General features: G+C 48.0%; 2 protein-coding genes across 2 annotated transcripts in view; one reads left to right on the forward strand and one right to left on the reverse strand.

Moving 5' to 3' along the window:
• The window catches only part of mrtfbb (myocardin related transcription factor Bb), a 16,829-nt gene extending 6,127 nt beyond the window's left edge, over positions 1 to 10,702 (forward strand). Inside the window, exons 3-14 of the mRNA XM_084488938.1 lie at positions 1,134 to 1,189; positions 1,298 to 1,373; positions 2,137 to 2,310; positions 3,967 to 4,160; positions 4,688 to 4,867; positions 5,977 to 6,278; positions 6,746 to 6,824; positions 6,941 to 7,867; positions 8,374 to 8,481; positions 8,734 to 8,817; positions 8,905 to 8,965; positions 9,294 to 10,702. Of these exons, the coding sequence (XP_084345064.1) occupies positions 1,134 to 1,189; positions 1,298 to 1,373; positions 2,137 to 2,310; positions 3,967 to 4,160; positions 4,688 to 4,867; positions 5,977 to 6,278; positions 6,746 to 6,824; positions 6,941 to 7,867; positions 8,374 to 8,481; positions 8,734 to 8,817; positions 8,905 to 8,965; positions 9,294 to 9,754 (2,702 nt within the window). The 3' untranslated portion in view covers positions 9,755 to 10,702. The remainder of the gene's footprint in view (positions 1 to 1,133; positions 1,190 to 1,297; positions 1,374 to 2,136; positions 2,311 to 3,966; positions 4,161 to 4,687; positions 4,868 to 5,976; positions 6,279 to 6,745; positions 6,825 to 6,940; positions 7,868 to 8,373; positions 8,482 to 8,733; positions 8,818 to 8,904; positions 8,966 to 9,293) is intronic.
• Positions 10,703 to 11,728: 1,026 nt separating this feature from the next.
• Positions 11,729 to 13,091, reverse strand: snrnp25 (small nuclear ribonucleoprotein 25). The gene is made up of 5 exons (XM_084488866.1): positions 12,698 to 13,091; positions 12,530 to 12,620; positions 12,260 to 12,365; positions 12,078 to 12,152; positions 11,729 to 11,991 (listed from the first exon to the last, which is right to left on the reverse strand). Exons 1-5 carry the CDS (start codon positions 12,905 to 12,907, stop codon positions 11,934 to 11,936), a joined length of 540 nt encoding a protein of 179 aa, XP_084344992.1. The 5' UTR covers positions 12,908 to 13,091; the 3' UTR covers positions 11,729 to 11,933.
• Positions 13,092 to 13,121: the final 30 nt, after the last annotated feature.

The raw sequence follows: 13,121 nt of genomic DNA on the forward strand, positions 1-13,121 counted from the left end.
CCCTCTCCCGGGGATCATGTGGGTTTCCTCTGGGTGCTCGGGTTTCTGGAGCGCCCCCACTGCGTCCCAGACCTCCACAGACATGCATGTCAGGCTAATCACCGGGCCAGCAGAGTGCTGCTAGGAAGGACTCCCTTCTCCGTATAATCCCCCGTGCTGTCAGGAGCCGAGGGAGCAAGCTCAGCTCAAAGACACTCTAGGTTAGCTTAGCACCGCGGCGCTATGAGTGTATTAGTAGGAGTCCCAGTTTTTCAGTATCTGCTGGTTGTAAGCACGGCCCTCTGGAGACAGAGAGAGTCTCTAGCAGAGAGACTGAACATTGTGTTTCGGCCTTGCTGGGGGGGTGAGACTGTTGTTTGTTTGAGTCATGCTCCAGATGACGACATGAGTCACTCTCTCGGGTTAGTTAACCCCCTCTCTGTGGCTTGGCTTCACCACTCGACCCTCCCCGGACAACACACACACACACACATGCACAGGCACGCGAGCACACACACACACACACACATGCACGTACACACACACACAGATTATGGTAGGTATTCACCGGGGTTTTGGGTGATGAGCAAGAATGTTTTGCTTTGTTCCTCTGACATACCATACTCCTCAATACTGACCCCCCCCCACCCCCACCCCCACCCCCCCTCCAAGGAAATTAGTGCTAAAAGCCAATGGAGCGTATAATGGCCAATTTGGCTAGTCTGGGAACCTGGCCTTACAGCTTCACACAAACTGTTAGCATTTACACTGCCAACTAAAGTGGACACTCCATGTAAATAAACTGTACAAACACAAATAACTAGATGACTGTACACCTGTGTTGCAGTTTAACTTTACTGTTAACGGTCTACTTTACTCAAACTGATGTTTGAATAAAGGGTTAGTTATGTTACTAAATCATAATACTAAATGGCAAAATCCAAAGCTGCCCCCCAAGGAAATGGCGTGATGGCTGCTATTATTTCACAATGAACATTCGCAAGACGGGAAACGACCCAGGAAGTTAAAAACATCTAAATCATGTAATGCCATTAAAATAACAACAGATCATCTGGGCCAGTGTGAAAATATTGCGACATGACTTGTGTGTGTTGCGAACGGCGAAACTATAACGTTTATGAACTTCCCTGCAGCGCTGAAGATGCCTGCCGCCTTCCACGACCAGATCCGGCACCTGGAGAGAGCCAGGGTGAGGGGCGGCAGCGGGCGGATTGAATAACGTACAGGCTGGCGGAGACACACACACACACAGCATGTTAACCCTTCCATCCTCGTGCCTTTGCTTTTAACTCCGCAGACCGGGAACTTCTTGAAGCACAAGATCTGCAACCGACCGGAGCGATCGGAGCTGGTCCGCATGCACATCCTGCAAGGTAATCAGAGCGCACGCACTGCGACGCACACTCACCGGCCCCGTCTGCGGGGTTTTTTTTGTTTTTTTTTCTTCGTATTTGTATTTTCAGACAGATAAACACAAGAGTTGATTTGCGAATGTCTGCGCCCTGTGCGGTCGTACCGGGACGGCGTGGGATTCATCAGAGCCACCCCAGAGTTTTTAGGAAGATCAAGAGCGAAAGCTGATTGCTCAATCTGGGTGTGTGTCTTTGTGTGTGTGTGTGTGTGTGTTTGCACGTGCGTACCTGTGTGTGTGTGTGTGTGTGTGTGTGTGTGTGTGTGTGTGTGTGTGTGTGTGTGTGTGTGTATGTGTGTGTGCACGCCTGTGTGTGTGTGTGTGTGTGTGTGTGTGTGTGTGCATGTGTGTGTCTGCGTGTGCATGTCTGTGTGTGTGTGTGTGTGTGTGTGTGTGTGTGTATGTGTGTGTGTGTGTGTGTGTGTGTGCATGTGTGTGTCTGCGTGTGCATGTCTGTGTGTGTGTGTGTGTGTGTGTGTGTGTGTGTGTGTGTGTGTATGTGTGTGTGTGTGTGTGTGTGCATGTGTGTGTGTGTGCATGTGTGTGTCTGTGCGTGTGCATGTCTGTGTGTGTGTGTGTGTGTGTGTGTGTGTGTGCGTGCATGCGTGTACATGTGTGTGTGTGTGTGTGTGTGTGTGTGTGTCTGCACGCGTGTACCTGTGTGTGTGTGTGTCTGCACGTGTGTGTGTGTGTGTGTGTGTGTGTGTGTGTGTGTGCGTGCTCAGAGACCCAGGCCGAGCCCTCCCTGCAGGCCACCCAGCTGAGGCTGAAGCGGGCCCGGCTGGCTGACGACCTGAAGGAGAAGCTGGCCCAGCGGCCCGGCCCCTTGGAGCTGATGGTGAAGAACATCCTGCCCGCCGTCGCCGCCGCCGCTGCCGGCGCTACGGGCCATCCCACCGGTAGAGAGACATCCCACCGTCATCCTAGATAATTATGTCCCAATCCACCTTATTCCGCCACCGTTCTATTTCCCATGATTCATAGCGGCCCGCCGGTTTTCCATTTCCGGTCGAGTGCTTGTTTACGTAGCGGCTAGCGCATTCACACCGCCAGCGCGTACCTTGAAGGCCACGGCGATGGCTTTAAAAGCTATATATTACAGTTATATATTACATCAGGTCAAAGTGGCAAGTGGAGCCCGAACTCATCCTCTCACTAAAGTACTACCAGCTTCGTATTCTCGCTGTTAACCGGAAATGGGAAACCGGACTGGTCGTCATGGCGGCGTGCATTGTTTAGCCCGGAATAAGGTGGATTGTCCAAAAGATTACGGTGAAATTGTACAGCTATAAAAAGAGGAAGGCCAATCATTCTAGTCAGGCTTCTGATCGAGGCCCTCTCGTACCCCTTTCCCACCAACATGCGACGACCGCCGTTCCGGTTCGCGAACCCTGATTTGTACCATTTGGAGCAATTAAAACAAAAAAACGATTTGGTTCGGAACCCAAACGTTGGTTCGGAACCCAAACGTTGGTTCCCGGGCTCGATCCCCAAAAATAAATAGCTTGACCTGGCGTGCGAACCCTGATGACATCAATGGGCGTGTCCAATTCAACAGGTGTGTGTGTGTGTGTGTGTGTGTGTGTGTGTACACATGTGCGCGTGCACACGCACACACACACACAGGTACACACACACACACACACACACACACACACAGGTACACATGTGCAAACACACACACACACACACACACGAGAGGAAGGAAAAAGAGCGTGCTACGGTTTACTCCCGGCGTGCATCGCGCAGGGCCCTCCGTTGATGACGCATCCTCACGACATCACGACAGCTCCGCTCAGAACTGTTGGAGCCGTTGGCGGGATCCAAGAACCCCAAACGGAACCGGCTCAAGAACCACAGCTAATTGGGCAGAAAGGGGATATGACAGTGCAGTATAAGAACATGACTACGGCAGTTAAATAACAAAACACAAAATAAACCAGACAATGAAGACACTCACGAGAGGAAACGGGGGGGGGGGGGGGGGGGGCAGGCGGGTTTCAGACCGGTCCCGTTGGTGGTGGATGTGTGGAGGGAGAGAGTTCCTGGGGGGAGCAGAACAGCGGATCCCTTGGGAAGCACATTCATGTGGTTTCACCCATCAAAAGATGCATGCTAGGAGAGTTTGAGGCAAAGTGAGTCAACATATTCTGAATGGGCCTGAGAACGGTGAAACAGCTGAAACAGGGTCAAATAAATGCACGCTACAGACAACATATTTTTGGGGCAATCTGGGTCATATTTGTGTGATAGTGCAACCTGAATCCCACAGTTCCAGAATATGTGTGCAACAAGTTGTTAGCGCAATACAAATTGCCTTACAACACGTACAGTTTATTCTTCATACATACCTACCACAAGTAACAAGAACTCATCGCCCTGTTCTTACTGAAATTCTATAATAATGTCTTCCTGATGTTAAGAAATGACCAGTCACACACCAGATACCCAAAACAATCCGGCCCGGCGTAAACCGACACAGGTACGGTCGTCACACACTGCTCTAAAAATGAATGCTCTTTCTGTTCCCTGTGTTGTTGTGACTGTTCCCGTAGCCGACCAGGGGAACGACCCCAAAGTACAGGATGTGTACGAGTTTGACGAGAACAGTACTGACTCCCGACCGGCTGCAGCGTCTGCGGAGCAGACCCCTAAACAAACACCACAACAAGTCACGTCTGCCGCCCCGGGAGAGGCCACGAGGACAGAGTCTGGTCTGCCTCCTGCCTGCCAAAACCACACCCTGCCGGTAAGTCATCGACACCGGGGCGAACACAACGAGGCCTTTGTTGTGCACGCACAGACTCCTGACTCCAGCATATTTTATACCTGAAGCGTCCTTTGACTCAGGTACTGATAAGCGGTGTGTACGTTCATGGTATGCACAGCAGACCTGCCGCAGCCCACACGCACACACACACACACGCACGCACGCGCGCACACTCACGCACGCACGCACACACACACAGACGCACACACACACGCGCACGTGCGTCACACAGATATTATTCCGGTATTTCACAATTTATTCCTTTTAATTTAACAGGGAACAACAGATCAGACAAACACAGCTGGTTGACTGAAGTGCTTCCAGTAAATGTTTCCTTGTTCCTCCCTCGTTCACCCCCCCCCCCCCCCCTCCCCCCCCGCGCCGGTGCGGGATGATGATGACGCTGCTAATGATTAACACGCCTGCGTGCGTTCCCCTCCGTGCCGTTGCCCCCTCCTGCCGGATCCGTCATGTGGTTCCTGTCTGTGGTCGGTGGGTCCTCCCAGACGGGCTCTCCGCTCGCCCCCAAGTCCCCCCCAGACTCCCCCGCCCTCGGGGGCGGCACCACCACCACCACCACCACCACCACGGTGGAGCAGCAGCAGCAGCAGCCCGGCACGCATCTGGCCGTCCTGCCGGTTCTCACCCCCGCGGCCCCGCCTGTTCGAGGGCCCTTCCTCGTCAAGGTGGGCCTGGGATTCATTAATGTTATGGGGGGGAGGGGGCGGGGGGGAGGGGGGGGGGGCCGGGATTGGATGGTTAGGAATAAAAAGTGGCCAGTAATATTATTGCTGGATATGATTTGGATTATGTAAAATCGCATCTCAGGTTTGCAATCGAAACAAACTCGGTTACGTTTTGGTTCGATTCCCTCGAAAGTCACTCATCACTCATTACTGTTCACGTCCTGATATATATATATATAAGCTGATATTATAGTCCCCGTCTTGAGTGATTGAATATCTAAAAGGGGAGGACAGATGATCTGTGTTTTGTCAGACTGAAAACTCCATTAGTTCAAGAGTTTAAAATCAGCACTTAGCCAAAGTAACGCAAAAGAAAGGTGTCAGAAGGAGTTTAACTACTAAAACAGCTGCGCATATTCTTTTTGAACGGGGGTCAAATTGCGTACATCTTAAGAGTGTGTGAAATATACGGCATAAAAACCATAAAAAGCAAAGAGTGAATAAATTGTCACCCTCAGGGGCTCGAAGTCAAACTGTCTTTTCACCACGGAATAGGATAGTGGAATGATTTTAGCCTGTTTGGCTTTAGCTATGGTCATGCATAACCCAGTTTGAATGAACAAGGCATTTTCATGTGCCTGCTTGGATTCCAGGTTGTAAAACAATAAGGACCGCATTACACCCACTTCCTACTCCCCAGTTCCACATCCTGACTTTCTCTCTTGGTGTTTTGGCAATGTCCCCCCTGGTTAGTTGAAACGGTAATACTCTGTTTACGGGACTCACAGTGCGTTGCCTCAGAACACTGGCTGGAGATCACACAGACCCTTCCCTCATCCTCCAGTTGGTCCTTTACTTGTTACAATTATTCTATTTAGCACGCACTTCCAGCATGATTCCAGGGCCACTCGCAGTGATTATGAGATGTATGGCATCAATGAAAAAGGTAGACATGAGGTATCCTGCTCAGGAACGCTGCATACAAGAACACTGCAGGAATACGGGATTTGAACCCGGAACATCTTGAGCGGTGACGCGTACTTTCCTGCCCGCTGTAACGGTTTGTCCGTCGCTCTCCGGCTGGTCGTCTCCCCCGGTGGTCCACACAGCAAAGCCAGCCCAGGTCGAGCGCCGCCGACAAGAACCGGGGCAAGAAGGGCAGCAAGGACCCGAAGCCCCGCGTGAAGAAGCTCAAGTACCACCAGTACGTCCCGCCCGACCAGAAGCAGGACGCCGGCCACGACGCCCCCCTGGACTCGGCCTACGTGCGTCTCCTGCAGCAGCAGCAGCAGTTCCTGCAGCTGCAGATCCTGAACCAGCAGCAGCAGCAGCAGCAGCAGCAGCAGCAGCAGCAGCAGCAGCAGCAGCAGCGCTACGTTTGCCAAGCGGCCGCGCAGCCTGCCACGTTAAGGTACCTTCATCCCACCCTCTGAAAAACACTTTGCAAGGCCAAGGATTTCGCCTGCAGGGCGGCCGCACAAGCATATGATTATTATTATTATTATTATTACTATTATTATTTGATTTGGCCGATTTGGTCTACAACATTTTCAGTTTCTCTAACAAGAAACGGTACTTTCAGATTGCTTTTCCAAGTCCTGGTGAAAACGTTTTTTTTGGACTTGGACATATCTTGCTGCGGATGTTTCCAACCCAGCTGTTGCCTCTCTGTGAAATACACAGCATATGTTTCCAGTCTGCCCTCGTTGAGGGTTAAAAGATTGCTGTTGTGCTGTATAAGAGTGCCTTTGGTGTTTTGAGTGTTCTCCCACATGTTGTCTTGTTTATTTACATCAGAGTGAGGTCATGAAGGGGGGGGGGGGGAGAAGGCGACTGTGACTAACCTTTCCACTGTGCATGCTGCCTTTATCACTATAGCGATGGCCCGGCGCATTCCACCCGGACTCCGCCCCCTAGCATGTCAGATCACTTACCCTACAATGTGGATGAGATGAAGGTGACATTATGACCGGCCCTTTTTGATGGAACCATTTGTTAATAATAAAATAAATAAGCATCGGCTGTGATGGAGCTCCATTAAGACACAGAGACGTTCTCCTTTGAAACCAACAGGTGGCCGAGCTGAAGGCGGAGCTGAAGCTGAGGGGCCTCCTCGTCTCCGGCACCAAGAACGAGGAGAGGCTGCGCTCGCATCACGAGAGGTCAAAGGGCGGCCCGACGTCTGTCGCTGTCGCCTTGGAGACGGGAGTCTCACCCGGCGCCGCCGCCGCCGGCGCTAGGGTACCAAAGTGTGAAAACCCTCCCAGGTCCACTCCCCCGGTGTCTCCAGTGGCCTTCAAGGTGTCCAGGATGGGCCTGGAGGAAAGGGGCGTGACGGACTCAGAGACGCACCCGGCTCCCCCCCCGTCCTCCCAGGAGGAGGCGGCGGCGGCGGCGGGCCCCCGCGGCGGCGGCGGCGGCGGCGGCGGCGGCGGCGGCGGCGGCGGGGGGGGAGGGGCAGCGTGCTGGGGCCTGGAGAAGGACCAGCGGCTCCAGGAGAAGCAGCGTCAGATCGAGGATCTGATGAGGCAGCTGGAGCGGGAGCAGAGGCTGGTGGAGGCGCTGAAGCTGCAGCTGGAGGTGGAGAAGCGGGGCGGCCACCAGGAGGAGGAGAGGGCGGTGGCAGCGGTGGCGGCGGCGGCGGCGGGGCAGCAGCGGAGGCACAGCCCCCCGCTTCCCGTTCGGGTCAAAGAGGAGTTCTGCGGCTCTCCCGACGGGAGCACTCCGGAGCGGAGCCCGGAGCGGAGCGCCCCGCCGCAGTTCTTCTTGGGACGTCAACGGACGTCGCCTCCGACTCAAACACTGCAGCCGGCGGGGGCTCGACTGCAGCACCAGGCCGTAGCCGCGGCGACAGTCAAGCAGCCCGACGGCAGACGGCACGCGGCTGTGACCGGCGGGGCCCCAGACAATAGCCAGACTCAAGGACTGATGCCGCAGAAACATGAAGCCTCTGGTTCGTTACAGCGGCAGTGCCACAGCCCCCCCGGTCCGAGGACACAGGTGAGGAAGGACGTCTCTGTCCTTTTTTGCGTCCCCTTTTTCATCATCAATGTACTTTTTTTTCCAAACCTTTATGTAAGAGGCAGTTGAATGTTATGCTTTGGATGATGCTAAGTTTAACTTTCGGAAGGGGGGGGGGGGGGGGTCATCATTTATGCTATGATTAGATAGCATGCATGGAATGGGATAAACTGGGCTAGATCACCAAAGCAAATCACGGCGCAGAGCCATTCTTACGGTTCTGATATTTGGCAAAAATACGGTACAAAATACACATTTGGCCTGATACTGTGTAAATCCAACAGGAATATATATATATATAGGGTTTGGAATGACAAAAGCCCAGTTTAGGCATGTATCCAGTGCAAAGACGCAAATTTGGGTGGGCCAATATGACCTGAAATATCCTCTTCTAGCACAGATCTGCACTGAATGCTTGCACACCTCCTAAGAGGGTGTTTAATTGGGCACACTTTTACCTTGCCTTTGTGCTGATGTTTCCACAGCCTAGTCCGCTGAGCACCTCCCCGGGCCTCAGCTCCCAGGTGAGGGAGAGGGCCGCGCAGAGCCACGCCGCAGAAGACACGGCTCAACATTTACTCAACACTGCCCCTGTGAGTAGACGCTCCGCCACTACTTCCACGGTCCATCCTGACCAATGCGTTCACATTTAGTCATTTAGTCGATTGTATGCTTTGGATACTGACTTTTATCAGAGTTTTTCCTCAATAAATAATTGTGTGTTTCCTCACATCGTTCTTTACATAATTTGACATAAATGTGGCCATGGAGTGGGTATCAAACAGGGGTGTGTCAGACGTTAACCATCGTCATTGAATGTTCTATGATTTCATAATCTTCTACAGCCACCCATGAGCCTGAAATGTAAAGACCCACCGCGCTACGAGGACGCTGTCAAACAGACCCGCTGCATGCAAACCGCTATGCAGGTAAAGCAAAAGACTTTCAAGCCTCTATATCATCATTGAATGTTGACTCAAAATTCCTCACAAACCTATTTTTGGTTGGCTCTGCAGGTCCCCAACGCTCTCAGCCAACACATGGACGACCTGTTTGACGTGTTGATTGAAAGTGGAGGTAAAAATATGACAAGACGTGTAGTCGATTCAAGGTGACATATCACACCACCAGGTGTGAGTGTGATTAGCCGTTACAAGCCGTTTTTTTAAATCTACCTCTTCTGAAATCACAAGTGGGCGTGTCCACCTAGATGTGTGCTGGGATGGATCAGTCCACCTTCTAGGTGGACACGCCCTCTTGTGATGTCAGAAGAGGCCGATTTTCTAAACGGCTCGTACCAGCTAATCACACGCACACCTGGTGGTGCAATATGTCACCTTTAAATATTTTTCCAGTCGATTTGACACTCACACACTCACACTCATCTTCGTCCACCTATTTCCAGAAATCACCCCCTTCATCAGACAGGACCCGTCGTACCCGGACAAGCTCACCCCGGTGACGGCCAACGTCACCACCCTGCCCATCAACACGGTGTTGTCCCGCCCCCCGGCTCACATCCAAGTGGCGCAGCCCCCGGCCGCCACCACCGCCCTCAACCAGCCCTCGTCCGGCTTGATGGCCTTGGTAACCATGGAGACGCTGATAGAAGGCACGCTGCACAAACAGCTGCTGGAGCATCCGCTGGTCAGTCACATGGAGCTGGACTTCAGTGATAGCACCACGCTGCCCCCGGCCGGCCACCTGCACAGCGCCCATCTGGACACTATGGACTGGCTGGACCTCACCACCTTACCGTCGCACGGCCACGAGGACGCAGGCACTCACCTGGGAATGTCCCCCGAATCAGGGGTCTTCTCTTCCGACTTCCTGGAATCCCCGGAATTTCAGTTAAACTGGGAATAAGGTCGCTTTGGGGTCATTCCCGGTCACGTCGTGGTAATTTAAGAGGAAGTTTGTACAAAGTTTGTACTTTTCCAGAAAAACTAGTGTGTAGCTTTGTGCTTTCCCTGAGCATTCATGCTAACTCTAGCTGACTATTTTTTTCTAGCTTCAAGCTAGCTTCACCCAGTGTTTTCTTCAAGGTGTTGTAAACAGTTGTATTATTCCATGGGATGGGAATACAATTTGGGTGTTTTGTGATTAACAACACAGTTGTTAAACTTTGAAAAATGACATTGTCAGCTGAAATGCTGGCTGGGTTTGAAAGTACTTGTACTTTAACTCAAATACTTTGAAAGTATGTGGACCCTATCATTCTCCACTACATTTCAGAACACATTTTTTTCTTTTTGCATTTTGTATTATTGGGAGGCTTTTTCATACCTGCTCAACCATCAACTAGTTAATTGTTTTTCTGCTAACAATAGCGAGAAACTATTAAGCCAACCAAAACTGGATAACTGCATATTCAGATTGTGAATGTGACTTCACACTACGTGGAAAGATACAGTATTTTTACTTTTTCTACATTTTTATAATGACATACATGCATAAGTACATTTGATATTGTAGTACTTTTATTTGAGTACAAAGTTCAGTCAAAGACTTCTTGAGACTATTATGTACAGACTGTTTTTACATGTATTACATTTTTTACTTCTGCTCCAGTGGTTTTTTTCAACCACCTCTCAACTTTGACCTATACCACCTGGTATCCAACAATTGTCTTCATATTATACTGTGTTTCCTCTAATGTCTAAATAGTCTTTCCGGTATTGTAAAAAAAAAAAAAAAAAAGGTACAAAATGGGGTTAATGCACTTTTCAGCGGATGTGTGCTGAAGTTTTGTTTTTGTAACAATGCAGTCTGCATTAGCAGCACTACGGCTATCTGGCTCTACATGATACAGAAACGAATAAAGACAAAAAATGTTAATTTCCAAACATATGTAAGAATGTCCATCATATTTACTTACATGTAAAAAAAAAAAAAAAGCCCTTCTAAACGTTTTGTGTTATTGCTATTTATTAATAATAATTTTTAATGTCCATCTATCAAATTGTATTTGATAGATGATTACAATCGGTAATATTCCCTGGTGGATAGGATTAATATTTAGATGTTAAAAGTTATTCATACAAGTATCACTCAATTGGAGAATAGTATTTAGGGACATATTTTCTGAATGTATTTTATTTACAGTATGGATTATTTTTGATTTGATTAAATCAGCTTTTGATTTGTCTGATTAACTGAATAGTTGTACTATAGTGACATCTACTGTCTCCAACTAGAAACAAAGAATTGCACTAAATCAAAATACTAAAATAATTTACACCGAAAATGTATTAAAATAAAACAGTAATTATATAACCATGCATCAGTACCAATTATGAATGATCAGCTCAATTAAGTTAATCCTAGTTAGTGCCTCAAATCATGACTTCTAAATTGTCATGTACGCTATTATATAATTTATTTGACCGGCCAAATCATATACTCTTTTGAAAAGGGACTATGTCCTGTAATCTTTATTTTTTATTTTATGGTAAATATAAACAATATTTGATCTTTCTGTAATGTACATCACTAAAATACGCACATCTGACATGCATCAGTACCAATTATGCACCAGTACAACATCATTTGTCATCCTTATAATAATAAAAATAGAGTAATGCTAATCTCTGATCTTTTTCATCACAGAAAGGCCATTGGCTGCAATACGATATACTAGCCAGCATTAACAATTAAATAATTTTAGTCAAGTTAACTAAAATCTTGTGAAATACAAAATACTCATTTTTAAAGAATAATAATTGTACAAAAATGTATGTTTTTATAAAATGTAAGTTTATTCATATTCAAATATGACAAGTAATCAAGAAATTAAACATAAAAAAATATATTGTATGAATAAAGGCTCTCATAGAGATCAAAAAATTGATTTACAATTGCTGTAAAAGTAATAACACTATGATGCTATTATATGTTAATGTCCTAAAAAAAAATGTTTTTACGAAGTGTCAGTCAACATTAGATGTTTTCTCGTACAGCATTTGATTGAAGTCTGCAAGCTGTACTTGCTATACACAACACCTTCCAGTGTTAGGTCTCACAGGTGCAATTATTCCACACCAGGCTACTTTCTCTTAAGCTTCTTCATGAACGTTACTTCATCTCTGTTCCTGATTCCGTAGCTAAAGAAAGAAATACAGACAAAAGATAATTATGATCAGAGTCAAAAGTTTGACATTTGAGAGGACCAGATAACTTCTAGACTTACTCTTTTAGTCTTGTGTTGTCATCTTCCATCTTTTCCCCTTGAAATACCAAAGCATAAGTCCTCCAGACATATGTCCTGTGAAATAAGATAGAAACAATGTCAGTCAGTTCGGAATGGCAACATATGTAATGAAAAAACACAAATACCCTTGTGGGTTATTAGGTGGTGGGTGGGGTGCATACCAGCTAACGTATTTCACCCCTCCTTCGCGCTGCTGCTTGAGCTCCATGAACCTCTGGATGGCTTTCTTAAGATCCAGCACACTGGCATTCTGTATCACCACTATAGCTGATAGGAAGAAACAGAATATTTCAAACACAGGGAGCAGGTTTTCTCTACAGATCGACAGATTATGAATATGCAAAATGGATGTGTTCCACTGTCTGTTGGGCAATATGATGTCTAACTCATGACAGGATTTAAAAAAATACGTTTTTTGTATTTAAACTTACGCATGGTCTCGCCGTCTGCTTTTAAAACCTTGACAGTCATCGCCTGGCCATATTCCAAAGCGATTTGCGAATTAATCTCCTCCAATGTCACCTTCAAATGAAGATTATAGATTTGTTAACACACCAACACCAACGAGAACACTGTTATCTGTCATGTTTGTATCGTACCTGTATTGGAAGATCACAAAGAAGAGGATCCTGCACAAGACGAGCAAGACCCTCTTCGAAAATGTCCAAGATCTCTGAGTGGGGGAGAGCTTCTTCGTCTTCCTCCGCATCATCTATTAAGTCCGTCGTCCCAGCCTCCTCTTCTTCTAACTCTTCATCTTTTACTGAAGGTATTACCCCTCCAGGGGGTTCATCTTGCATCTCCATCATCGTCTTGCATTAGACTTTCACCATTGCTCCTATTGTGAACCGTTGAGATTGCTTTCACTAGTACAAATAAATACTGTTTAGGCTACAAACAGTATTGTTTGATCTATTTTACAACCAGAACAAAATGGTGTTTGTTTACAGAAATAAAGCCTTAACGTACTCATGTAACATGCGACAACAGTCCACAACATGACAGTGTCCTTTACGAATATCA

Source organism: Micromesistius poutassou (genome assembly GCF_964030765.1).
Source record: "Micromesistius poutassou genome assembly, chromosome: 1".
Taxonomy (NCBI): Eukaryota; Metazoa; Chordata; class Actinopteri; order Gadiformes; family Gadidae; genus Micromesistius; species Micromesistius poutassou.

Excerpts from the sequence above, each read along its gene's own strand:
- snrnp25 (XM_084488866.1), bottom strand. The coding sequence starts at position 12,907 with ATGATGGAGATGCAAGATGAACCCCCTGGAGGGGTAATACCTTCAGTA. Across the intron at positions 12,621-12,697 it reads TTTGTGATCTTCCAATACAG|GTGACATTGGAGGAGATTAA; the intron begins GTACGATACAAA and ends CTTCATTTGAAG. Across the intron at positions 12,153-12,259 it reads GGGGTGAAATACGTTAGCTG|GACATATGTCTGGAGGACTT; the intron begins GTATGCACCCCA and ends CTTATTTCACAG.